A 24,069-nucleotide genomic window follows, 5' to 3' on the forward strand; every position below is an offset into this window, starting at 1 on the left:
CCGGCACTGGCAACCGTCCACTGATTGTGCTTTTGCCATCCACCTCATTCCACCGCCACCACGTTTCACCACTACCCCACCCACTCATGGCCATTTTGGTTCCCTTCAATTGCAGTGGCGTTCGGGCGTGAATGTGCTGAAGAAGAACTCCGTGCGATTGGCCGAAGTTTGGATGGATGAGTACTCGCAGTACTACTATCACCGCATCGGCAACGACAAGGGAGATTGGGGAGATGTCAGTGATCGCAGGAAACTCCGGTAAGTTGGTTATAAATCTTGAAAGATATACGAGGTGTGTTCAAAAAGTAAGGTGACTCTTCAAATTTCGCGAATTTCAAATTTTTCGATTATCGAAACCTTTTAGAAGTTTTCGAGTTGTGTTCAAAAAGTAAGGTGACTTTTCAAATTTCAAATTTTTCAAATTTTTCGATTATCTTCAGTTTTGGGAACAAGAAAAAGTCACATGGGGCCAAATCCGGTGAATATGGTGGCTGAGGCATTATTGTGGTGTTGTTTTTGGCCAAAAAATCCAAATCCTTTGATCCATATTTTTCGATAGCAAAAAATCGCCGAGCTCGCAAAACAACTTGTAACTTTACGCCTCTCACAACCAAACAAAAGAGGATGTTCCATTGAAACTTGGTACAGATGTTAGGGAAGAGTGTACCAATATAACAAAACAAAAAAATCGATAATCGAAAAATTTGAAATTCGCGAAATTTGAAGAGTCACCTTACTTTTTGAACACACCTCGTATACTTTCTTAAGGCTAACCTTGAATTTCTTTTTACATGTATCTTTGATATTAAATTTGATATATTTTATCCCACTTTCTTTTCCGAACAGTAACGATCTCAAGTGCAAAAGCTTCAAGTGGTATTTGGACAACATTTACCCCGAACTCTTCATTCCCGGCGATTCGGTGGCCCATGGAGAGGTAAGTTTTCCGCTTTGCATAATCCTCTTAACCCTTTACCAAACCCCAAAACCCTCAACCCTGCTAAACACCACCCCAAATCTAATGACTAATATCTAACCAAAAACAAACGACAACCCATAAACACAATCCAATCCACAGATAAGAAATCTAGGTTATGGCGGTCGCACCTGCTTGGACGCACCTGCTGGCAAGAAGCACCAGAAGAAGGCCGTGGGCACGTATCCCTGCCATCGGCAGGGTGGAAATCAGGTTTGTTAACCCATCTCGTCGACAGCACTGCGACCGCCACAAACTCCGTCCAGCCCAAAAAACAGAAAAAAAAAAATGCAAACCGAACCAGGAACAACGTCTTCGGACATCGAACTTATTTTTTTCCATTTTTCCACTCTTTTTGCCACTACTATTACTACCACTACTGCTACTAAAAACTTGTGTCCCCAAAAACTAAACTTTCTCCGGCGATTGGGTGTTATATTTCCCCCCTTTAAGACCAACAAATCTTGTTGATAATGCTGTTAGAGATGGATCCGCTATATAGTGAACTTAATTTACAGATCGCCAACGTGCCCAACGGCATGTGCCTGGATGCTAAAGAGAAATCCGATGAGGAAACGCCGGTTTCCATTTATGAGTGCCATGGCCAAGGAGGAAATCAGGTATCCACCTCCATGTCCACATCCTCAGAACTTTTTGTAACTCTCTGAAAAGGAGGAGGCAGCGATTCAGAGTCTCTGATTCGCCATTTCTCGATCTCCATCCGCTTGAAGGGAAACTTTTCCCTTTTTTGGTGTTCCGCTTCGGTTTTTTACTTCTTTTTTATTATTTTGGTTTTTTGCTTTTCGCTGTTTGTTCTTTAATATTGGTATCCTTTTTTATTTTATTAATTTTCTGCTTGCTTTATTAACTTTTGCCTAAAACCCAAAACCCAGTTCCACACTAGACAGTAAACCTCTACAAGTCACACAACATAACATAATCATCGCTTAACCAACTTACAAGGTTGAAGAACTTTAATATATTCTTTTTGATAAGCTTCGAATGAATCTTATTTTAGCTACTTAAAAAATCTTTCAAATAACTTAAAAATACTCTTTTCTATGGACTATTGCCTTCAAACTTTATTTTCTAGCACCTCCTTAAGACTTTCCTAGACACATTCCAGTTTACTTTCCGTAATTTCAAATTAGCTTAAAGACTTTCCCAGATAAACATCCTAAACTGAAGTACCCTAACCGCAAAAGATTAATTTTTAACACTTTTTATTAATGCTAAAACTTTCTAGTTACAACTTTCCTTAAACTCTTGTAGTTAAATCCCAATAACCAAACTCTAACTTATTTCTTGCCTTTTGTTTGTTTCGAAATGTTGTTCCCCGTATTTTGTTTTTGATTTTTGGTGCCTGTTGTGGGAAGTCCTCTTCTGAAAGGTGTTTTATCCAAAAAGTGGATCCCTCTTTACCAAAACAAAAAAAAAGACTGACAACAATAATATTTTTTGTCGTTGTTATTTGCTACCCCTGTGAAAGTCCTGCGGTTTTGAGCACTAATTTTGACGGAGTTTGTGGCTACAATAACAAATATCTGTAGAGTACATGAATAATTTGGATTTACTGCTCTCTGGCAAACAATTCATATTCAATTTATTTGCCTAGGATAAGTGAAAGTATTTATCAATAAAAGTTGCCAACTGAAATTGCATTGACAATTTAACAGTTTTACAGGATGCAAACAAGCGCGCCAACAACACAACCAACACACACACACACACACTATAATACTACAAACACACACAAAATTGGTTATATTTTGGGGACTTCGGTCGATTTATGCCATGTCACAAATATTAATTAAAACGCAATCATAAATAAAATGCCAAATGATAAATCATTTACATGGCATTGGCTTTGGCTTTGGCTTCAGCTTTTCCCTTTTTTTATGCATTCAGCCAGACAATAAAAAACTATCACATTTACTATATATACATATATATATCCAACAAACAAAGTTCCAGAACACAAAAAGGTTTAGTTACAAGTATTTTGAACTACAAAAGAGAAGCAACAAAAGTAAATGAACTGCAACAATGGAACCCTTCACAGACACAAACGAGCTCTGACACCAAAACGAAAGGCCATCTTCTTAGTTTGGTGACTACTAGATACCCTTAACTAGCTAACAACTAAATAATTATTATATTAAATAACATTTTTACACAGTTATATTAATGTATACTAAGAAGTCTGGTCTACAGATAAAACTTATCCTTAAAAGCTGTGTCCTAGCTAAGATGAGTTAATGTTAACCTTTCATAGATACAGTATCTTAGGTTGTATCTTAACATGTATTGTCGTTCAAAAGTAATTTTATGGTAATTAAGCATGATTAATATGTCCCAAAGAGTCGATAAACACTAAGCGGTTCTAAGAACAAGTTAAGATACTTTTTTTAAGCTCACACAGATACTCTGCGGATGTGTGAGAATATTGTATATTCAACATTTAAAATGGGGGGAAAATTGTTGACCTCGTTCCGCTTGCTCTAAAATCGCCCCAGACAGACAACTGCCACGCCCACTGCCCACAGCCCTCGCACACACACACACGCACACCGACAATGCTACAAAATAGAAGCCGCATTTAAAAGAGAGAGAGGTGGAAGTACGAAAAAGATTCCACCAAATGTTTGTCTGCACTCGGAAATGCGGCTAAAATAATCAACATTTGCCAGGCTGCAGCAGCAGCAGCAGGAACATGGACGTAGAAGGGGGACATGCATTCTCGCTTTTTTGCACGCAAATTTTAATTTCGCACATCGTAAAATTTAGCCAGCGAATTCAGCGAAATGGGTAAAAAGGGGAATAAAACGCTTTTGACTGCTATGTCAAAGGAAAGCTGCTTCACACATGGAAAAAAACCAAGGGGGGATGTCAGTAGTACTGTCCACATAATGAAAGTATTCCTCTCATGTGGAAGAAAAAACGCGTCTAGGCTAGCGAAAATATTTTTACGCGACCCGCAAAACAAATTTGTTCAGTGGGAAAACGGGAAAAAATGGAGCTAAATAAAAAACTACACTAGATAAAAACTGGAGAGTGGTACCAAAAAAAAACACACACAAACAAGAAACGTAATTAAAAACGCATCTCGCGCAAACACACAGAAAACGCAATACAAGCGCGGGGGGATAGGGAAAACGATGATAAAAGAAATGCAAATTGAGACCGCCAAGGACGAAAGTTAAGAGAAAAAGGGTAGTGGGTTGTAAGCCTAAACAATGGGCGAGGATGAACATGAAGTATAATCGGTGCAAAGGGAAAAGTCCTTGGGCAGACGGTGAAAGTGTGCATTAGGCTGGATACGTCGATTGTATGTGGGATTACTACAAGATGGAGATTAAAAGGATGTTTACAGGTCAACCAAAAGAAAGTATCTGAATAGAAGTCATCTTACATTTGACTAAAAAACAGTGATCTGATTTACTGTGAATTTGTAATAGTTTTATTTAATTTTTTCTTAAAACTGAAATAAAATTAAATTCAAACTAAAATCAGCTCATCCAAGCTAACAACACAGGTCCTGAATTGAGGGCATCTATTTTCATTTTCCGCCATTTTTAACCACCCGCCGCTAACGACGAGTCCTTGAAACTGGCTTAATTGAACCGGTCATTCAATAACAGTAATTATTCATGGTAGGAAACCTCCAGTGAACCTCTCCTCCGCTGACCAATCTCATCATTATTCCAGTCCTGGCATCATTATAAACAAAATAAAGATGGGGGTTCTCCATCCGGCTGGCGGTGCGGAAACGGAAATGGTAACACAAAATGGCGGCTGGTCACGACCCGACAGCGAGAACTCACAGGGATAGAGAGAGGGACAGAACGCGAATCAAGGGGCGTGGCGGGCAAGCTGGGCAAACAAAGGCAATTTCAGTCACCAGCAGAATCTCTACCGAGCACAGGCCATCTGGCATTGGCAACGTGTTTTAAATTATAAATAATCATGGCCCGAGAGTTTCAGACAAAACCCAGACTCACACAGTCTCACCACCATACAAATACACTCAAACTAACACACACACACACAGAGAGAGAAAGAAAGGAATATGTACACTCTTGCCAACACAGTCACACGAAACCGAGCTGCTTTTTGGCATTTAATTGAATAAAACATTAGTGTGTAATAAGTTGTGCGATTGTAGCCCTGGAAAAACTTTTGGCAACTGGCAAACGCATTCCCCGCCATTACAATTTATATTAATGTCTTTTCCCTGCGAATTTCCCACAGTACTGGATGCTCAGCAAAGCTGGTGAAATCCGACGCGATGACTCCTGTCTCGATTATGCCGGCAAGGATGTAACGCTGTTTGCCTGCCACGGCGGCAAAGGAAATCAGGTGAGTGTAGGAAATATTTGTAAGGTAAAATCTCATCTTAAACCTACATATTTTATAATGTTTTAATAATAAAAGTTGAGAGGGATAAGATAAAAAGAGGATAATGTTCCAAATATTGCCTTCAGAAATGAGACTGTATTTTTTTTATTTAAACATTAATTTAATACAAATATTTATCAATTTATTAGGATTACTTTACCAATGTAACAATGAAATTCTAAATTTCTCGAACGAATTTTCATTTCAGTTCTGGACTTTCCGCGAGAACACAAAGCAGCTGCACCATGGCACCTCTGGTAAATGTTTGGCCATCAGCGACAGCAAGGACAAGCTGCTGATGGAGGACTGCAATTCGAGCCTTGCTCGCCAACAGTGGACCCTCGAGAACTACGACAGCTCCAAGTTGTGAGGCTACTTCTATGCGAGGGGCAACCTACTGTTGCCCACTTCGCGTCGACACCATCAACCACATGCATAGCGGCAGGACCAGAAGAAAAGGAAGCAAATTCAGGACATGAAGTGGCGTCAGGAGTTGGAGTAGTTAGATTCCCCCGAGGCATGTGCAATAGAGAGTGGGAGTGGAAGTGGATTGTAGTAGTAGCAGCAGCAGCATTACTTGCCATGCTATATAAATATTATTAAAATTTATATATTTCCAAACAACAGAATAGACGTTACTTAGCCCTAAGTACCACACACACACACACATCCACTGACTAGACAAACACTGAGAAAAAGAGAACGACTGCTGTACAGTAGCTATAAGTTGATAAGTTTTCTAGACCTAAGTCGGAGCACTTAGGATTAGGTTAATGGAGCCTGGGCCAAATAAACAAGTGCTGGCCAACCAAACGAAGTCGTAGCGCAATTTTTGCATTTAAATTTGTAAACATTTAGCACAATTTACGAAAAGTGTGAACACCTTGTCTCTAACTACTTGACTTATTTTCCGGATTATTTATGAATTTTACAAAAAAAAAAAAAATGTCATCAAATGGCTCTGCGAAAGCCTCATTCCAAATATATGTTTTAGTGTGTAAGCCTTAGGCTAAGTCTAAGTTGGAAAGCATTTGGTGATAGCCTTTCTTTCGCCTTTTGACCTCTAGCATTCCCATATATATTTTATTTTTTATTTTTATTACATATTAACTATTCTCTCTGAATGGCGAACCAAAACTTTGATTTTATTTATTTTCGTACCATTTAGGGACAGTCTTGTGTTGCTTAATTTTTAGACGAGGAGCGTTGCTAACCTTATGTCAAATTACTTTTAGATTTCGGTTAACTTTGTGTTCTCTTTGAAAGTCCGTTGCATTTCCCTTCGTTGGATTCTCAAAACGACAACATATCCTATTTGTTGGACAAAGCCAGCTTGTAGTACTTACATATATCAGTTTCCAAACTACCGATATCACACAAGATATATATATATATATAGCGTTAGTCTATAGTGGTTAGTCCTTAATGCAAATGTGCATAGTGCCTTCTATTTATAACGGACGCATTCTTACACAGATTTGTATGTTACTCCGTAATCGTTCATCGAACTCTTCTAGATTTAGGCTAGGTCACAATCACAGCGACTGTGTATATACTGTACTGTACAATTTCATATCGCATCCTGCAGAATGTGTACATAACTATGATTAAATATACTGTTTTATTCAAGACTAAAACGTACATATTATATCCGCATGATAGCCAAGAGAGTTGCGCGTTGTTTTTCATTTGCTATGTTTTATTCCAGCCAGCGAGCTTCACTGTAGGCGGCATTTACATTTAACATACGAAACCAAAAGCCATAGGAAGTGGTCGATAATCTTTTTTTAAACTAAACTTACAATAGTTAACTAAGACCGTAGTAAATGTGTAGTAAGGAAGCAAAAATTGTGCAAGAAATCAGATACAGTTATAAATAAAACTATGTGAATTGAAAATGTTTGTATGTCTTTCAAATTTGGATAATTTGTACATATCGCAGCGTGAGTATCTAAAAATATAGCCTAAACATGAATTTTTCAACTTGGATTGAATTACTTTGATTTACTGTCGCCATCTATGGGATGGCAGCTGAACAATCAGGGCAACATTGCGGATAGTTTTGGTTATGTATACCAAACTTAAGTAGATAGCATATTTTACTTGTTGAAATATTTGTAAGATACTGATTAAATATATACTTGGGGTGAAAAGAGATTATTTATTATGAGCGTTGAAAAATTTTAATGTGAATGTTCAAAGGCTTTTAATACCTTTGTACAGATGGTAAAAATATTTTACAAGTGAATTGTTTTTAGATTTTTATTGTTATGTCCGTAGCCTTCCTCAAAGGAAGATCTTCATAATTATTTATAATATTATAAAACAGTAGAATTGTCTACATCTTTTTCAAATGTTATTGTCACACGAAATATGTATGTATATTATCAAAACCATTGTTTCTCATAATGTGATAAGCATGACTTACATTATATACACTTTAAAATTGTTCTATTTTACATCTTTGTAGAAGATATGCCCACATCTTTAGTGCGAAAAATTCTGTCATCCGAATATAAAAACTTGCTACACATTTTTCGGTTGCTAACTCCTCAAGCCGTATATATTATCAATAACCTTGGTTATCAAGTTCTATAAATTTTTAGCACATAATGTTATACTCATTTCTGGTTAAAAATTTAAAATATATTTTTAAATGTTATTGCTTTTTTTTAAAATTCCAACAACTTAGAGCACATAATATGATAAGCATGAACCAAATCAAAATATTTAATGACATATAAATCTTATTTCTTAGTCTGGTACTGGTATTTCCCCACTTCTTAAATCGGATATAAAAGTGAGGTCCCCTTTGCAATTCAGTTCAGTTCCAAATTATAAACCAAAATGAAATTATTGGTGAGTACAGAGAAATAGAGAATAAAGTATCCCAAAAATAATCGGTCTTTTTCCTAGATTGTCTTGTTGGTCTTAGTCGGCGTTCTTATGATCCTTGCTCAGGAAGGACAAAGTTACTTTAAGCCAATGATCCTTGCTCAGGAAGGACAAAGTTACTTTAAGCCAATGATCCTTGCTCAGGAAGGACAAAGTTACTTTAAGCCAATGATCCATGCTCAGGAAGGACAAAGTGACTTCAAGCCAATGATCCCTGCTCAGGAAGAAACAAGTGTCTATTCAGCCTGGGCCGTAGATACCAGATACCCTATAACCCATCTGGGAAAATAATAAATTTTCAAGAAAAAACCATTTCAGACTTTAATGAAAAAAGTAAATAAACGATAATCCATTAAAAAAAAATTAAAAGTCTTAATATGTAATAATATTATAAGCATGAACCACAACAAAATTTTTAATGACATAATTTCTTAAATCGGGTATAAAAGTAAGGTCCCCTTTGCTAATCAGTTCAGTTTCTAATTATAAACCAAAATCAAATTATTGGTGAGTACAGTGTAATAAAGATTCAAGGATCCCTAAAAACTATTGGTCTCCTTCCCATATTTTCCTTTTGGTCTTAGTCGGCGTTCTGGCTTACATTACAATATTATTAATAAATTTAGTATAGAAGCGCTGAATTGGGACCCAAGAGTCCCATTTCCACCTGACAGACAACTGGGAAGATAAATTATTTTCAAGAAGAAATTACTATAGTTTTTAATGCAAGAAATAAATAAAGGATAATTCATTGAGAGAAATGTCTCATTAAATATGTTATATACACTTAAAAATATAAAAAGGTTTATAGTATAACCTTTATACATTGAATTTCCGTGTTGACTAGTAGTAGTTTTAAGTACTTCTCTAGCTTAAATGTTAATTTTTCAACTTAGAATGAATTACATCGATTACCTTAAATTTACTTCGTGATTTTAAGGCTCGCTTTATTGTCGCCATCTATGGGATGACAGCTGAACAATCAGCGCAACCTTGCAGATAATTTTGGTTATGTATGCCCAACTCATGTAGATAGCTCACCTTACATGTCGAAATATTTACGTTATACAAATTTATATATTTGGGGTGAATAGGTATTATTTATTATGAGCGTTGAAAAAATGTTAATCACAAATATAAGCAATAGAATTAATAGTCAAGGTTTTTAATACCTACATATGTACAGACACTCTGTTTAAGGCTCAACAAGTTATATAGTTATGTCCGTAGATGTACGAGAAATATACATGAATGTTTCGCAAAGGAATCTCTTTATAATTTTTGAGATTCTTGGAGCTTTCGTGGATGAATCTTGTCCAGATGGAGCAAACCCTTGTACCGATTGAGTCCCGTTTATACGACCTCCACATCCAGTATGACACATTCTTTTTCGAATGTTACTGTGGCACGAAATATAAATATTATCAACACCATTGTATTTCATAATGTGATGAGAATGACTCTTGAAATATATCATATACACCTTAAAATATTTTAAGACATATAAATTGAATTACGAAAAACATAGAAACAATTTCGTAGATTGCTCTGGTTCTTTTAATCAACAACAATGTAGAAGAGCCTTATCGATGAACTTTTGGTTCTGTCGCAATATGAATTATAAAATTAAGGTTCCTTTTGCAATTCGGTTCAGTATCAAATCATAAACCAACATGAAATTATTGGTGAGTACAGTGAAAGAGATTTCCAAGGATACCAAAAATAATTGGTCTACTCCCTAGATTGTCTTTTTGGTCATAGTCGGTGTTCTTATGATCCTTCCTCAGGAAGGACAAAGTGGCTTACTGCATAAGAGAATTCATAGAGCAGTTGAGGTCTGGGTCGGAAATATCTCATATCCATCTCGCAGGCATCGGGGAAAATAATATATTTTCAAGAAAAAATTACTACAGTTTTTACTGCAAAAAGTAAATAAAGCATAAATTATAGAGAAAAAATAATAGTTTAAATACAGGTATGAATGGTATATGTAAGTTTTTAGGCACAGCAGATACAGATACATATTTGTAGAAGATTTGATATATGTGGGAAAAAATTCTGCCATTCGAACAATAGAACTTGCTGCATATTTTTCGGATGCTCACTCCTCATGCCATATATATAATCAATAACCTTGGTTATCAGTTTCTATAAATTTGTAGCACATAATGTCATACTCATCTCTACTCATCTCATCTAATCGGGTATAAAATTGGGGTCTCTTTTGCAATTCACTTCAGTTCCAAATTATAGAACGAAATGAAATTATTGGTGAGTACAGTGAAATACAGTATCAAGGATCCTAAAAACCGATTAGATCGTTTTCCTAGATTGTGTTCTTGGTCTTAGTCGGTGTTCTTATGATCCTTGCTCAGGAAGGACAAAGTGGCTTACTTCACCACAGTTTTAAATTAGGACTTTACGTCTGGAAATCTAACAAAATTCTATTTCCACCTAACAGCAATCGGGGAAAATGATATATTTTCAAGAAAAAACCCTTTCAGACTTTAATGCAAAAGCTAAATAAACGAATATCCATTGAGATAAATTAAAAATCTTAAGTTGTTACATTTTAAATACAATTCTGGTATATGTAAGTTTTTAGGAACAGCAGACAGACATACTTCTTTGTATAAGATTTGACCCCATTTGGTCAATAACCTTGGTTATCAAATTCTATAAATTTTTAGCACATAAAGTGAAATATTTTTTTATTTCCATGAACTTGGAGCAAAATATATGACAAGCATGAACAACATCAAAATTATTAATGACATAAAAATTGAATTTCGCAGTAAGCTAGAAGTAGTTTATACGCTCTTTATTCTGGTACTGGTATTTCCCAAATTCTTAAATTCGGTATAAAATTGTGGTCCCCTTTGCAATTTAGTTCAGTTCCAAATTATAAACCAACATGAAATTATTGGTGAGTACAATGAAATAGGGAATAAAGTATCTAAAAAATAAGTGGTTTTATTCCTAGATTTTAGTAATCCGATATCCACCACCGAACGTTTAAAACCAAAATGTTAATGATTTTAATTTTCATTTAAATAAACGATAAACCATCCGCATACATCAATACTCATAGTTTTATGTATGTATTATTATTTCTTATAACATTTTTTCATAGAAAAAAAGCAGCCATTGGAACCATAGAACATGCCACACACTTTTCGGTTACCATCGCCACATGTCTTATATATTATTAATATGTCTTATATATTATTATACTATACTATCTCTTAATTTCTATGATTTTTAAACACATATATATTTTATATTCGAAGCACATAATGGGATAAGTATGTCTCTTGAAATATATTATATAAGCTTTAATATATTTAAAGACATGTAAAACGAATTTCATGGTAGCCCAGTAGTAGTTTCGAAGAATGCTCTGGAACTTCTAATCAATAATGAATTACTTTGTTATTATTTTAAGTGTAGAGATTCTATAAAGTCTTATCAACGGTCTACCGATTTAGCTGAGCGCGCGTTTCTAAATGGGGCATAAAATATATGTCTTCTTTGCAATTCAGTTCAGTTCCAAAATATAAGCAACATGAAATTATTGGTACGTATGGAAAAATAATCAATCAAGTATACGAAAAGTAAATGGTTGGCTTCCTAGATTGTCCTTTTGGCTTTAGTCGGAGGTATTATGATCGCTCCTTAGGAGGTACTTTGCTGCATTTTTAACGCAGAGTGCAATTATCCTCGTTTTCTACGGACAAGAGTTAAACGGCATGTGATAGTCTGGGATTCAGGAATCGAATTTCCATCCAATCCCAAATTAGGAAAATAATTTGTACTCAAGAAAAAATATTCCAGATTTCTATGCAAAAAGCAAATAAACGATAATGCATTGTGATAAATCATAAGTCTTGCTTGCTTCATTTTTAAAAAAATCCTGATACACCCTACGTTTGGAGTTGAAGGTGAGTTCCATGTTCCACCTTCCTTCTTTTACTCTCCAATAGAATTAAGATAAATTAAAATTACGTATCAATTTGTGTTTGAATTTTTCCCGAACTGCTGGAGTGCGCTGAATCCATGGGACGGCAGCTAAACAAATCAGCTCAACCTAGTGGACAATTTTAGTACTGAGTAAACGAACCGTGTAGGGAGCTGTTCTCAGAAGTATTTTCTACATAGGTTTATTATATATTTATCAACTCATATAATAAAACAAATGTGGTTCTACATATTTATGTGACCAACAAAATCGAGATGAGAAAAGATGGTTTAATATGAGCGTTGAGAAAATGACAATCTCAAAAATGAGCTATGGAATTATCAGCCAGATTACTAATCAGTTCTCTATATTTATGTACAAGTGCGGTCTAAATATTCATATGGTAAACAATAGTTGTTAGCTGACATAAAACATACAATTAAACTGAACCCAAACCGATTTTAAAACAAAACTTTATTTAATCAAACTAATTTAAAATATTTTACGAAAATATCACACAATTTTATATTTTTTTAAAAGCTGAACAAGTTATAATTTTGTGTACGTAGCTGTAAAAAACATAATGATTAAGAATATGAAAGCTGCCGTGGCGTGATCACCAAAACTTCGTACTCCTTAAGGCCAACCTCCTCATCCTGGTGTGGTACGAACATTTTCTTGTGGGAAGGATGGACCTTGCCCAGTCGGAGCACTCCCTCGTGCCAGCCGCGTCCCGTGTATGTGACCTCACCCCAATGGGAATATCCAGTTGGCAAAGAATCTTCCGGATAGGATCCATCATTACCATCCACCCACTCGTGGTCACAATCTTTCAGCACCAGAACCTCAACGCCATCTGTTAAAGCATAGGCATGACCATCCCATCCTCCATAGGCAACCTTTTCCTTCGGTACATAGTGAGCCGGCAGGCGATCGTTATTGAAATAGGCACGAGCCACATATGTGGGATGCCCCTTCTCGTTGACCCCACATCGTAGAGCTCCAGCGGGGGTCAGATGCGAGTCCTCCGTACGGCTATCCTCATCGAGATTCATGGGGACCCACTCGAAATGGGTATCCATTTTATAGAACTTCGTAACGGAAGGGGTCTCATCGCAGGCCTTTGTGGCTTCGGCAAAGTTAAGGTATATTCTGGTGATGAGATTTTGGTCGCATGGGGTCTGGCACTGTGGGCAGGTGAGGGAACTATCTAGCCAAGAAGTTAGGCAGTTCTTGTGGAAAACGTGACCGCACTTGTTGGTGTTACAAACAATGTCGTTCGCTCTAAGGAACGCGTCACATATGGAACACAAAACATTCAACGCCGGCGATGAGTCAGCCGCGGAGATTGTGTCATCCGCGCTGGTAGTCTCAACTTTTTGGCTCTCCATGTCGCAGCTCTCTGCCTGACTGACTAAGCTATAACGCGTAGAAAATAACAAGTTCCAAAGCACCTATTGCTTGTACAGTTAAAGGGTATATTGAGCATGTTGGAAAATATGTTATGAAGAGAAGGAAGGGTTTAGAAAATATTTAGGCATGTCCGTCAGTCTGCAGGTTTGCCCGTATGGAGGCTGAGAACTCGATAAAAAAAAATTAGGTAAAATAGGGATAAAGTCTTTATACATGACTAAATATATAGATATATTGGTAAGCAGAGTAAGGGGTATGCTCTGTTCGAATCACTTGACTATAATCTTATTTTTGTTTTTATACATTTTTCGGGTGTTAAGAGAGCCAACACTTACCTAATGAAAAACACTTCTCTTACGATAAGAGAGCCAACGAATTTTGGTTTTGAGAATATAAATTTATAAAATAAACATATTTATTGGGGGATTGGGGATAGAGACTTGCGGGATTAAATAAACTTACTTGCTCTACCTATCTATCAATGGACAAATTCGAATGCGATTAAATTTGGTAATACTTTTATATTTTACAAAATATTTTGTATTCTTTTTTATCTTCATACAAAAACATTTTTATCTTTGTTGTATTAGCGGTCGACCTGCTCTCGTGGAGTAACCACTAGAACCTCGTAGGAATCTAGACCCATCTCCTGTCGCTGGTGTGGTATGAACATCTTTTTGTAAGACGGATAAACCTTGCCCAGACGGATGACTCCACCGAAAAGGCTGCGTCCTGTGTAGGTCACCTCGCCGAGATGCGAGTATCCGGTGGGCAGCGCATCGTACGGATGAGTACCATGCCGACCAGCCACCCAATTGTAGTCACAATCTTTTAACACCAGCAACTCCACAACTGTGCGACTTATATAAGCGCGACCATTCCGACTCAAATAGGCCCTCTTTTCACTGGGCACATATTGGGCCGGGAGGCAATCGTCTTTAAAGTAAGTTCGTGCTACAAATGTGGGATGTCCATTCTCGCTGAGACCACATTCAATAGCACCCTCAGGGGGCAGATGGGATTGGATCGTACTGTCCTCCCCAACCAGATCCAATAACATCCACTCGAAATAGAAAGTACTAGACTCTGTGCTGTAGAGATTCGTTGCATCGCCAAAGTTCAGGTTAAGTTTGTGGATAAGATGATTGTGGCAGGGAGAATGACACTGGGGGCACGAGACCGATTTGCTTAGACACCGCAGTAGGCAATCCTTGTGGAAGACGTGTCCACATTTTTTAGTGGCATAAATACTGTCTGTCGAACAAAAGAACTTGCCACATATGAAACAACCTACGTTTGAAGTTGCAGCCGACATGCCTTTAGCACTGATAAGTTCTACTTCTCGACTGCTCATGTCGCTAGACTTAATGTACATAAGTGAGCTGCTCGCTTCTAAATATTAAAAAATCTTTCATATTTTTCGCATTCCATTGCCACATGTTATGTCTATTATCAACAACCCTAATTTGAAATACTTTGCATTTTTTAGCACATAAATTGATAAGCATATTTCTTGAAATGTTTTATATTCTATTCACTATAAAATATTTAGAGTCTTATTGTCCATGAAGAGAATTTGATAGACTAAATTTCCACTTAACAAACTTTGGAGGAAAATAAAATGTGTTCAGATTTTGCGGCGAGCGCTGAAAGCTTATGGGCTAACAAGCCGCTATGCTTCGAGCATTTACAAAAACAAATGAGCATTTTGAGCATAGGCGTTGAGCATCCCTGGTGTATATCATTCGAACAATAGATCTTGAAACATATAAAACACAATAAGTCTGAACTTAATGGTAGGTCACATGAAAGGCCTTTAGCACTGGTTTCCATGTCGATGTCATTGCACTTAAAATAACTGAGCTGTTTGATTCAAAGTATTTGTCGAGAGCAGTCACCTAGCTAAAGTTTAAATCACTTCTTACTATTTGGTCAGCATCACTGACAAGAACAAGTGTATGCTGAATTATGTGTTAGATTTCTCGGCTCGTCTTAACATTCCCTTTTTATCTCTGTAGAAAGACAGTCACATCGCTGCGAAAATAAAGCAATCAAATTCAAATCTTTCAGCCTTTTCTTTAACAACGTAACGGCACCGCTTTTTCGTAAAGTTATAAATTATAAATTATTTATAAAAAGGGTGGCATAAACTAATCCCCTCCTCAAAACAGTACTATTTTTCTTTTTTCCCGGATGTCCGATCCTGAAAAATGGTAGTCTTGGGATGAAACATTAGAAGATTAAATAAGGCTAAGATACTTTCGGCTTTTGGTATACATTTTTGTAATGATCCGTTTTAATAACATAAATAACCAAATTAAAGCGAATAAACAGACACAAGCTAAAAACTAAAATATTATGTTTAATAAGCAATTCAATGATTATTCTAATCCGTGGGACAAATTCAGTCTTCAAAATTCCTTTATAAGCGGATAATGTCCCGATAAGAATATGCCATATATTTTATGTTTTATTTGAAACTTATTTTTAGCTTACATTTATCTTAAAAATTATATACACTTAAAAAATTTTAGTGTTAGTAAAATAATGGGTATTGAAACCTAAAACAAATTTTTTGATTTCTTTGCTTCTTACAATACATTTCATTTGTAAAATTTGAATTGTTATAATTATTATTTTTTATTATTAGGACTGATTGGTTTACAGATCTAATTCGGTAGTAGGTAAGTAGTAGTTCTAAAGAATACCATAAGAATTTTATTCCATATTTAATGACCAGGTTATTTTTTGAAAGTGGAGCCATCATACAATTCTTATCGCGGGTTCTTCCATTTGGACCAACGACATTCCAAGCACATTCCTCAAATTAGGTATAAAATACAGGTCTCTCTTCAATCCACTTCAGTTCTAAATTATAAACCAGCATGAAATTATTGGTGAGTACAGTGAAAGCAAATAAAGTATCCCAAAAATAATTGGCATCCTTCCTAGACTGTCCTTTTGGCCTTAGTCGGCGTCCTTATGATCCTTCCCCAGGAAGGACAAAGTCAGTATATAGTCGTATCTTGTTCTTATTGTGAGGGAGAGTGCTATTATTCTAATGATTGTGGATCGTATGGAAAAAGAAGGCGAAAGCGATGCGCTTGGTGCTATGGCCACTACCCCGGGCGTCAGGGAAAATAATTTGCGTTCAAGATGAAAACAGACCGATAGTCTTGTTTGTTTCATTAACATTAAAACAATGCTGTTACATTTGGATTTTTATTTGTTTTTTATTGGATTTGCTTGGGCTAAGGTATGGGAAAAAGAGAATAGCCAAAGCTGCTGGGGCTTTCGAATGGTAATTTTTATATACATATCTGTAGAGGTGTGTTGTGTAAAAATGTATAAAAATAGTTCTCCTTAAACATTTTATTCACTTGAAAAAATAAAAACATTTCCTAGAAACGGTTGATTTTTTTGACTTCTCCTAGAAGAGACATTGAATTTGCATTGCATTGTAAGATTTTAAAATTTGAATTTTTTATTTATCTCTTATTATTAGAAATGATTGGTATACAAATCTAGTTTCGTGGTAGGTTTCTAGCAGTTTTAAAGAATACCCTGATAATTTTATACAACATTTTATGATTAAGTTATTTCTTTGAAATTGGAGCTTTCATAAGAAAAAATGATTGGTATACAAATCTAGTTTCGTGGTAGGTTTCTAGCAGTTTCAAAGAATACCCTGATAATTTTATACAACATTTTATGATGAAGTTATTTCTTTGAAAGTGGAGCTTTCATAAGAATCTTATCGAGGGTACCCGGATTTAGACGAAATACATTCCCAACCCATTCCTCAAATGGTGTATAAAATAGAGGTCCCCTCTGCAATCCACTTCAGTTCCAAATTATAAGCCAGCATGAAATTATTGGTCAGTACAGTGAAATAGAGAATAAAATAACCCAAAAATAATTAGCATCCTTCCTAGATTGTCCTTTTGGCCTTAGTCGGCGTCCTTATGATCCTTCCTCAGGAAGGACAAAGTCAGTATATAGTCGCATGTTGTTCTGCTTGTACAGGAGTGTGCTATTATCGGAATGATTGTGGATCGAATGGAAAAAGAAGGCGAAAGCGGTGCGCTTGGTGCGTTCGGTACAATACCTGGCCCGGTCAACTAGGAAAATAAAATGCGTTCCAGTAAAAAATAACAAAACAATGCTGTTTTTAAGGAGAAGACTTAAGCTGTAGAAAAAGAGATTTGCAACATCTGCGGAAACATTCTGCTAGTATTTTAAATATAGTTCCAAGTGTATTACAAATGTAAATGTGTAAAAACACCTAAAAATGACCTAGGTTTCCCACAAATTAAAAAAAAACTTTACTAATAAGTTTATTATCTTAATGAAATAAATACATTTTTTATATTTCTCAAGCTATTTTTATATTATTTAGTTTTTTATAATAATAAAGGAAGCAAACTTGACTCTACGATAATGTTTATGTATTTCCTTTTTTTGATTATGAAGTGTTATTTGTGTAAAGTTTTTTGGCCTAAGAAGTTGATTGTTATACACATTAAGTCATGCTGTAATTTTAGGAATTGTGCATACTTGGAAAAATGTGAAATTAAAGCAATCAGAATTATTCCAAATTACTCATTAAAAACTTCAAGGCTAACTCTTTAAAGCAAATGTGAAAGATTTCCAAAAATATTAATAAAACAAAAACCGTATCATCGCCACCATATAAGAAAATTTCAATTTATATGAATACCATACCATTGGAACTAAAATCTGAATATCAACAGAAATATAAAAATAAAACACAGATTAGTAGTATTGCATTAAGTTTTAGTCAAGCCGATTAGTGAATGATTAACCAATTCCTTTTTCCAATTACACATTTGCATTCTGTTTGATCCAGGACCTCAGAGCACCCACATAGGTGTACATGGCCGGACGTCCCTTAGCCCCACAGCCGAATCCCCAGGACACCACACCGAACAGCTTGCCATCGACGGTCAGTGGGCCACCAGAGTCACCCTGGCAAGAGCTGACTTGTCCACTAGGATGCCCGGCACATACCATGCGATCGGTGAGACCAGGAATATTCTGGGCATTGCAGTAATCACGACTCCACAATTGGACCTGGGCGAACTTAAGACGATTGGGCAGTTGAAGGTTCTGGTTGATGGCGCCGAAACCGCTTATCATGGCCATCGTATCGGCGGCGTAATTTGAGTCCGAATCCGCCAATTGAATGGTCTTCACAGCACCTCCCATTGGAACCGGGCTGCTCAACCTTATCAGTGACATATCGAAGTCCTGACTCTGCGGATTGTACTGCGGATGGATGATGAATTGGGCAATGCTGAAGGTTTGACCATTTCCGGCACTCAGATCGTTGGTTCCTACAATGGCCTTCATCTGACCCGGATTCTGACCCATAGTGCAGTGGGCAGCTGTCACGATCATCGTCTCAGAGATCAGGGAACCACCGCAATGATGACGACCATTCAATTGTAGCGACACCTGATGCGGGAATTGCCCAGGCGAAGCAAACTGTCCACCAATAATCCGTGACTCTTCGGCCATATCCATTTCACAGTGAACAAAAGTCACCACGAGGAGTAGGATCGAAAGTTTTACTAGATTGTTAACCGAAGACATGGCAAAGGTTGAGTGTGTTGAATGTCGTTCTGTTATTCTCTATTTATAGGTCTGGTTTGGTGTTACGTTCGAGTGGTTTTATCGCCTGAATGGCACACTTTGTGTGGGAAGAAGCTCTGATAAGGCGGGGAAACTAGGTGGGGGGTCATTTATTTTCGTTGTTAGATTGTTTTATTAATTTAGAGAGGCCAAAAAAATACGTCAATCGATTGTTAAATATTTGCCAGTTTTCTAATATTAGAAATTTAACATATATTCTGTTAGGGTTGGCTTATGACCCCAAAGAATATAATCAAAATCTTAAATTTAAACCGAATCTACCAATTATCTTAAGTACCGTTCCAGTTAAAGTTGGTTTCTCTTTAAATTAGCCCGACAAATGCCAATTTCTATCTAGGCCAAACAGCAGGGGCTCGGCCCAGCAATGTTTATGTGCGAAATTTAAATTTTCGCCACATAAAAATCAAGTTCACACAGCACTTAATTGCTGTGCCCGTTTTCCTTGGAATATGTTATGTTCTTAAAACTCTTTATACTTTAGGAACTCAGTGAGACGTAGAACTTCCATGTCCATGATGTCCATTGCTGATCATCCACACGTTTTTCCAGATCTCGTGCTTATAGATGTTACGATAGTTTTGTACGGATACCAGAAATTCCGGGCCAAAAAGGGTTTGAATTAGAACATTTTCCGCAGCTAGATTTCGATTTGTGGTTGCGTGTACAATCACCAAAGGGGTGTTACTCTGTAGTAGAGTAGATTTCAATATTATCTTAATATAGTTAGAATTTTTTATTTACAGGAATATCTTCTCCTTCGCTTTCAAAACGCTGCTTTGGGTCAACATGCCTGCAGAACCAATTCGTATAGGCCAAGGGTATGTCGTTGTCCGGACAGCTAAATCTCTAAAGGAGATCTGTGTATATATATATATATAGATTAAAACTAGTACTTACACTTCGATGAGCAAGTCCCAGATTGAGATTTAGCTCCCCGTGCTTGTGCGACAAATAAGTGGCCTTAACGCCCTGCTGCAGATTTTGCCCCTTGGGCCCACTGTACACTACAATGGGATCGCTTTCCGAGGCCATGCACTGCAGCTGGAATCGTTGGCCGTACTTGATGTTCTCCCCAGTGCGATCCCGACCATCTCCACTGATTATCTTAAAAGAGTTCCGTACACAGGGCTTCTTCGACGGCGCCACAGTTAGTTCGCAATCCTCATTCACCGATTGACTCTTTCGCACCACCTTTTCATTGATAACCACTGACAAAGCGGCATTCAGATCGGATGTCTCCATATCACCGATGTTCATATAGATGGGCATTAATTGGACAATAGCTCCAAAAATAATGGTCTGTTTGGGGGCGGCCAAAACGATCTCCTTGTGGAAATTATCATATAGTGTGCGTGCCTTTTCCACCAGAAGTTCGCCTCGATCGCGTTGTCTCTTGAAGTTCACTATTTTGTCCTAGATTAAATGTTTATATAACTAACTGCTTATATTTATATACTTATTTTTAATATCTTACCTCCTCCAGACAGTTTTCTTCTACCCAGTTTCCAATTCTTACACTAGGCTGGAACCTGGAAGAAATCGAATCGATATCACCGACTCTGCAAGGCATTTTGTTGTGTTTTGGTAAGCGATAAGTTATTAAATTTTTAACTATGAGTAAATTATGTTTAAATTAAAATGTTGGTGTGCAGTTTTGTATGAAAATGATGTTATATGTTAAAGGTTTTATGTTTGTTTAAGGAATGCAAGAAAAATAAAAGGATACTAGATAAATTTGACCGAGAAACATGTTCCGAAAACAAGTATTGATAATTCAAAGATAACAAATATTTATAAACCCACCTCGATTTCACCACGTTTCGAAACCGATGTCTACTTTTAGGCATTCATGGCAAATGTAATCAGCTCTTTTGCTGGCACACGCGTCGTATGAGTAATGACAGACCCAATATTTTTCACTGGCACACATTTCACAGCACTAAGTTATTTATTTGCCGCTCTCGGACAGCTCAAACAACGATGATTGGCGCTGTTTGCTGTAACTTAACTCTGTTTAGTCGGATTCTTTCACCTGAGGCATCATAAATGGCCAACGTTCCATGATCATTAGTAAAGCTTCCCCGGTTGTCTGAGCCAAATATCGTTGACAAGATAAGCCTTTTTGTATCAACATTTAGCACATCGTCCGCTGTTAATTGTGCTCGTTATTCATTATCGTCGATGTCGTTGGGCTGTTGTGGTTTTACCTGTGTGCTGATTTACCTGTTGGTTGGGTTGCTGTAGATGTACCCGGCCGGATGGATCGGCGTGCACATCACGTGAACGTGAGCAAGTTACTCGGCCGATTTGCGGCACGTTTCTTATCTAGGCACTCGATTGCAATGGGGGCCATTTGCGATATTGTCGCCGGGGCTCCAAGTTTTATGACCATATTTACCTCCTCTCCAGGGCGCGCCTACTAATCGAGCCATCCAATGTTCAGCGCGACACTGATTTATTTCCTTTTTATTTTTTGCACTAGAATTTATTATGTTTGCAAAAATAATAGCGATTATGTGTTGTTTTCAATACGATGGCTAGTGTAGCCTATAGTTCTATTTTTTAAGGAATTGGTTTGATAACACTTTTAGTAAGAGATATAATTTGAAAGATTTGGGCTCTAAAATTGGTCAATTGGTACTTAGGTGTTAGGGCAATGGAAAGTGCAATAGATTTAGTAACTAGTTTTAGCGCTCCTCCTGGCAGATAAACAATGAAGATTATAAGAATTTTTACTTAAGTCATTTGAAAGTAGTTATCTTGGATAGTCATGTAAAGTAATACCTCTTCTACTTGCAAAATGTTACTTAAAGTTCTTAATAGTTAATGTAAATCACTCTTCCTTTTATTATAAATATAGAAACCCCATAAATCGAATGACTAACACCATAATTTAAAAGCTTCAGCTCTTAGGACTTGCTATCAGATTAAGCAAAGTTAATAATAAATAACTTAAATATATAAAACTGATCCTATCAGTTGGATTAATTTGTGACTCTGTGCCTGCCTGAATTCTTAATAAATTTATTTTCAAGAAGTCAATAAGAAATCCTGTCATCTCATAGGTTGGTATACTTCCAAGCTGTCTAGTCTTTTATAGATGATAAGATATTTCGAGTTAATCGTAATTAACTTTAAATGGCAACTCTATTGCTCTCCTAGATTGGCTATCTCCTTAGTTTTGTGACTCATCTTTCGACTCAATAGAAATTTACCTGGAATTTCATCATAGATAATTTCAAATACTTTTACCGTTTTGTTTGCACCTGAGAAAATGCAATCTATTTCCAAATTGTTAATAGCCCGCAAAAAGCGATTTCTTATCATCAGTGAAAAAAAGATGGAAATCCAAACCAAACCCATGACAGCGCAAAACGACGGGCCCCAAAAAGAAATGTTAACAGATCAAATGTGGCGCTGAAATATCTTCATCGATCCAGCAATTCCGTCATCAAAAAGACCTCCTATCTCGAGTTCTGAAATACAATTAATAGCGAGATAATTCTCAGGTACTAAAAAGTAAAACAGTTGGGTTAAATATGATTTGGCATGGCCAATTGAATGGCACTTGAAGATGTCATACTTATGGCCCCTGGTGATAAGAGATCTCTGAAAGGTTATGCAGAGTCCGTTGTTGGGTTGCTCGGTTAATCCGCTAACCACAATCCGAAATCATGTGACTAAGTTTTTCCCGTTCTTAAGTAGTTCGCTCATTCATGGGGCGGCACTATATATATAGTATAACCGGACTACTGCTGGTCAAGATTGTGTTTTACGACTCTTTATAGAACCAAAATCAGTTGATATTGGCTACCTGGAGAACAGAACTGGCCTTAGACTTATCGCAACCATAGACGGTTTATGGAGTTTATTGGTATAATGAGGATATAATAAAATTGTGTTATAAATTCTTTCGATTATCCTGTTCCAATGTCTTTCAATAAAAATAATGGTTTTTCCATAATGGAGATTTTAAGCATCGATTTTTGATGAAAAGAAAAAAGCAAATCTGTGCTCTTTAAATATATAAGAATCTTTTTTCCCCAAAACAAAACCAACCAAAAGTATACTAAAAATGTTTTTAAATTCAAACTAAGCCAAAAATATATACTTTTGATTATTTCGAGAATAGTGCAGATTATAAAACACTTGTATAATCCGTTTTCACGGTGTCAGTGACAGAGTCTTCTTTAAAACTGTTTCTTAGCGCGTCTGGATGTATCATATTTCGTTCGAGTCGATAACCCTTTCTTGACGTCAATTCCTCCTTCTATAAATCTCCTTATGGGGCTTGTCAATTTGTCAATATCGTAAAAGTCTCTATCCATGCACCGCCATGTGTTTCTCATGCGGGCGAGAGAATAATTAAATAATAATTTGCCAGAAAGTGCGAGTGTGCTCACGTGAGCGGCACACGATTTTTGCATTTTGCAAACTGAGTACATATCCTCTCTAAAGAGAGTTAATTGTAATTACTCTCTCTCTCTCTCTCTCTTTAACCGGTTAACTCACATAAAGCCAGCCAATTGACAGGGTCAGCTGGAAGTGGGAGTGAGATCCTCGCCAGTCAACCCTATTATAGCATTTGGCAGTGGTTTATAATGCTGTTTTATTATCACAATGTGGCATTATCACCTGTCCCAACAGGTAAATTATCAGCAAAACGAAGCTCGTCCGGTGAATTAAAATTGAGAGCTTCGTGTTTCCCAGCGTCGACGTCGCTGCCTCTGTTGACTTTACTGCTCTGCGAGTA

General features: G+C 36.7%; 5 protein-coding genes and 1 long non-coding RNA gene across 10 annotated transcripts in view; 2 read left to right on the forward strand and 4 right to left on the reverse strand.

Annotated features, from left to right (window-relative positions):
- LOC108112554 (putative polypeptide N-acetylgalactosaminyltransferase 9) overlaps positions 1–7,272 on the forward strand; it is a 62,363-nt gene extending 55,091 nt beyond the window's left edge. The window contains exons 8-12 of one of the 2 annotated variants that reach the window (XM_017222499.2): positions 116–258; positions 847–937; positions 1,079–1,189; positions 5,228–5,335; positions 5,583–7,272. In XM_017222499.2, the coding sequence (XP_017077988.1) occupies positions 116–258; positions 847–937; positions 1,079–1,189; positions 5,228–5,335; positions 5,583–5,744 (615 nt within the window). In that variant the 3' untranslated portion in view covers positions 5,745–7,272. Of the gene's footprint in view, positions 1–115; positions 259–846; positions 938–1,078; positions 1,190–1,494; positions 1,597–5,227; positions 5,336–5,582 lie in introns of both variants that reach the window. The other variant, XM_017222500.2, reaches the window with a different exon arrangement.
- Positions 7,273–11,730: 4,458 nt separating this feature from the next.
- LOC108112469 lies at positions 11,731–12,153 on the forward strand. Its single transcript, XR_001772654.1, has 2 exons — positions 11,731–11,846; positions 11,904–12,153. It is a non-coding gene; the product is annotated as an uncharacterized LOC108112469 (long non-coding RNA).
- Positions 12,154–12,772: 619 nt separating this feature from the next.
- LOC108112370 lies at positions 12,773–13,624 on the reverse strand. Its single transcript, XM_017222199.1, has one exon. It carries the CDS (start codon positions 13,616–13,618, stop codon positions 12,815–12,817), a length of 804 nt encoding a protein of 267 aa, XP_017077688.1. The 5' UTR covers positions 13,619–13,624; the 3' UTR covers positions 12,773–12,814.
- Positions 13,625–14,226: 602 nt separating this feature from the next.
- On the reverse strand, positions 14,227–14,994 carry LOC108112098. Its single transcript, XM_017221847.1, has one exon. It carries the CDS (start codon positions 14,992–14,994, stop codon positions 14,227–14,229), a length of 768 nt encoding a protein of 255 aa, XP_017077336.1.
- Positions 14,995–18,334: 3,340 nt separating this feature from the next.
- LOC108112885 (trypsin-1) lies at positions 18,335–19,307 on the reverse strand. The gene has a single exon (XM_017223235.1). It carries the CDS (start codon positions 19,254–19,256, stop codon positions 18,483–18,485), a length of 774 nt encoding a protein of 257 aa, XP_017078724.1. The 5' UTR covers positions 19,257–19,307; the 3' UTR covers positions 18,335–18,482.
- An 83-nt stretch (positions 19,308–19,390) lies between these two features.
- On the reverse strand, positions 19,391–22,677 carry LOC108112884 (cilia- and flagella-associated protein 161). Of its 4 annotated transcripts, XM_017223232.1 has the most exons (7): positions 22,569–22,677; positions 21,524–21,794; positions 21,120–21,465; positions 20,791–20,845; positions 20,214–20,729; positions 20,058–20,162; positions 19,391–20,002 (listed from the first exon to the last, which is right to left on the reverse strand). In XM_017223232.1, the coding sequence occupies exons 3-7, from the start codon at positions 21,161–21,163 to the stop codon at positions 19,802–19,804; spliced, it is 921 nt and encodes a 306-aa protein (XP_017078721.1). In that variant the 5' UTR covers positions 21,164–21,465; positions 21,524–21,794; positions 22,569–22,677; the 3' UTR covers positions 19,391–19,801. The 4 variants fall into 4 exon arrangements, with proteins under 4 accessions (XP_017078721.1, XP_017078722.1, XP_017078720.1 ...); XM_017223233.1 differs by lacking the exon at positions 22,569–22,677 and having other exon boundaries at positions 21,540–22,248; XM_017223231.1 differs by lacking the exon at positions 22,569–22,677 and having other exon boundaries at positions 21,524–22,248.
- Between the last annotated feature and the right edge of the window lie 1,392 nt (positions 22,678–24,069).

This window comes from Drosophila eugracilis, unplaced genomic scaffold, assembly GCF_018153835.1.
Source record: "Drosophila eugracilis isolate 14026-0451.02 unplaced genomic scaffold, ASM1815383v1 contig_90, whole genome shotgun sequence".
Taxonomy (NCBI): Eukaryota; Metazoa; Arthropoda; class Insecta; order Diptera; family Drosophilidae; genus Drosophila; species Drosophila eugracilis.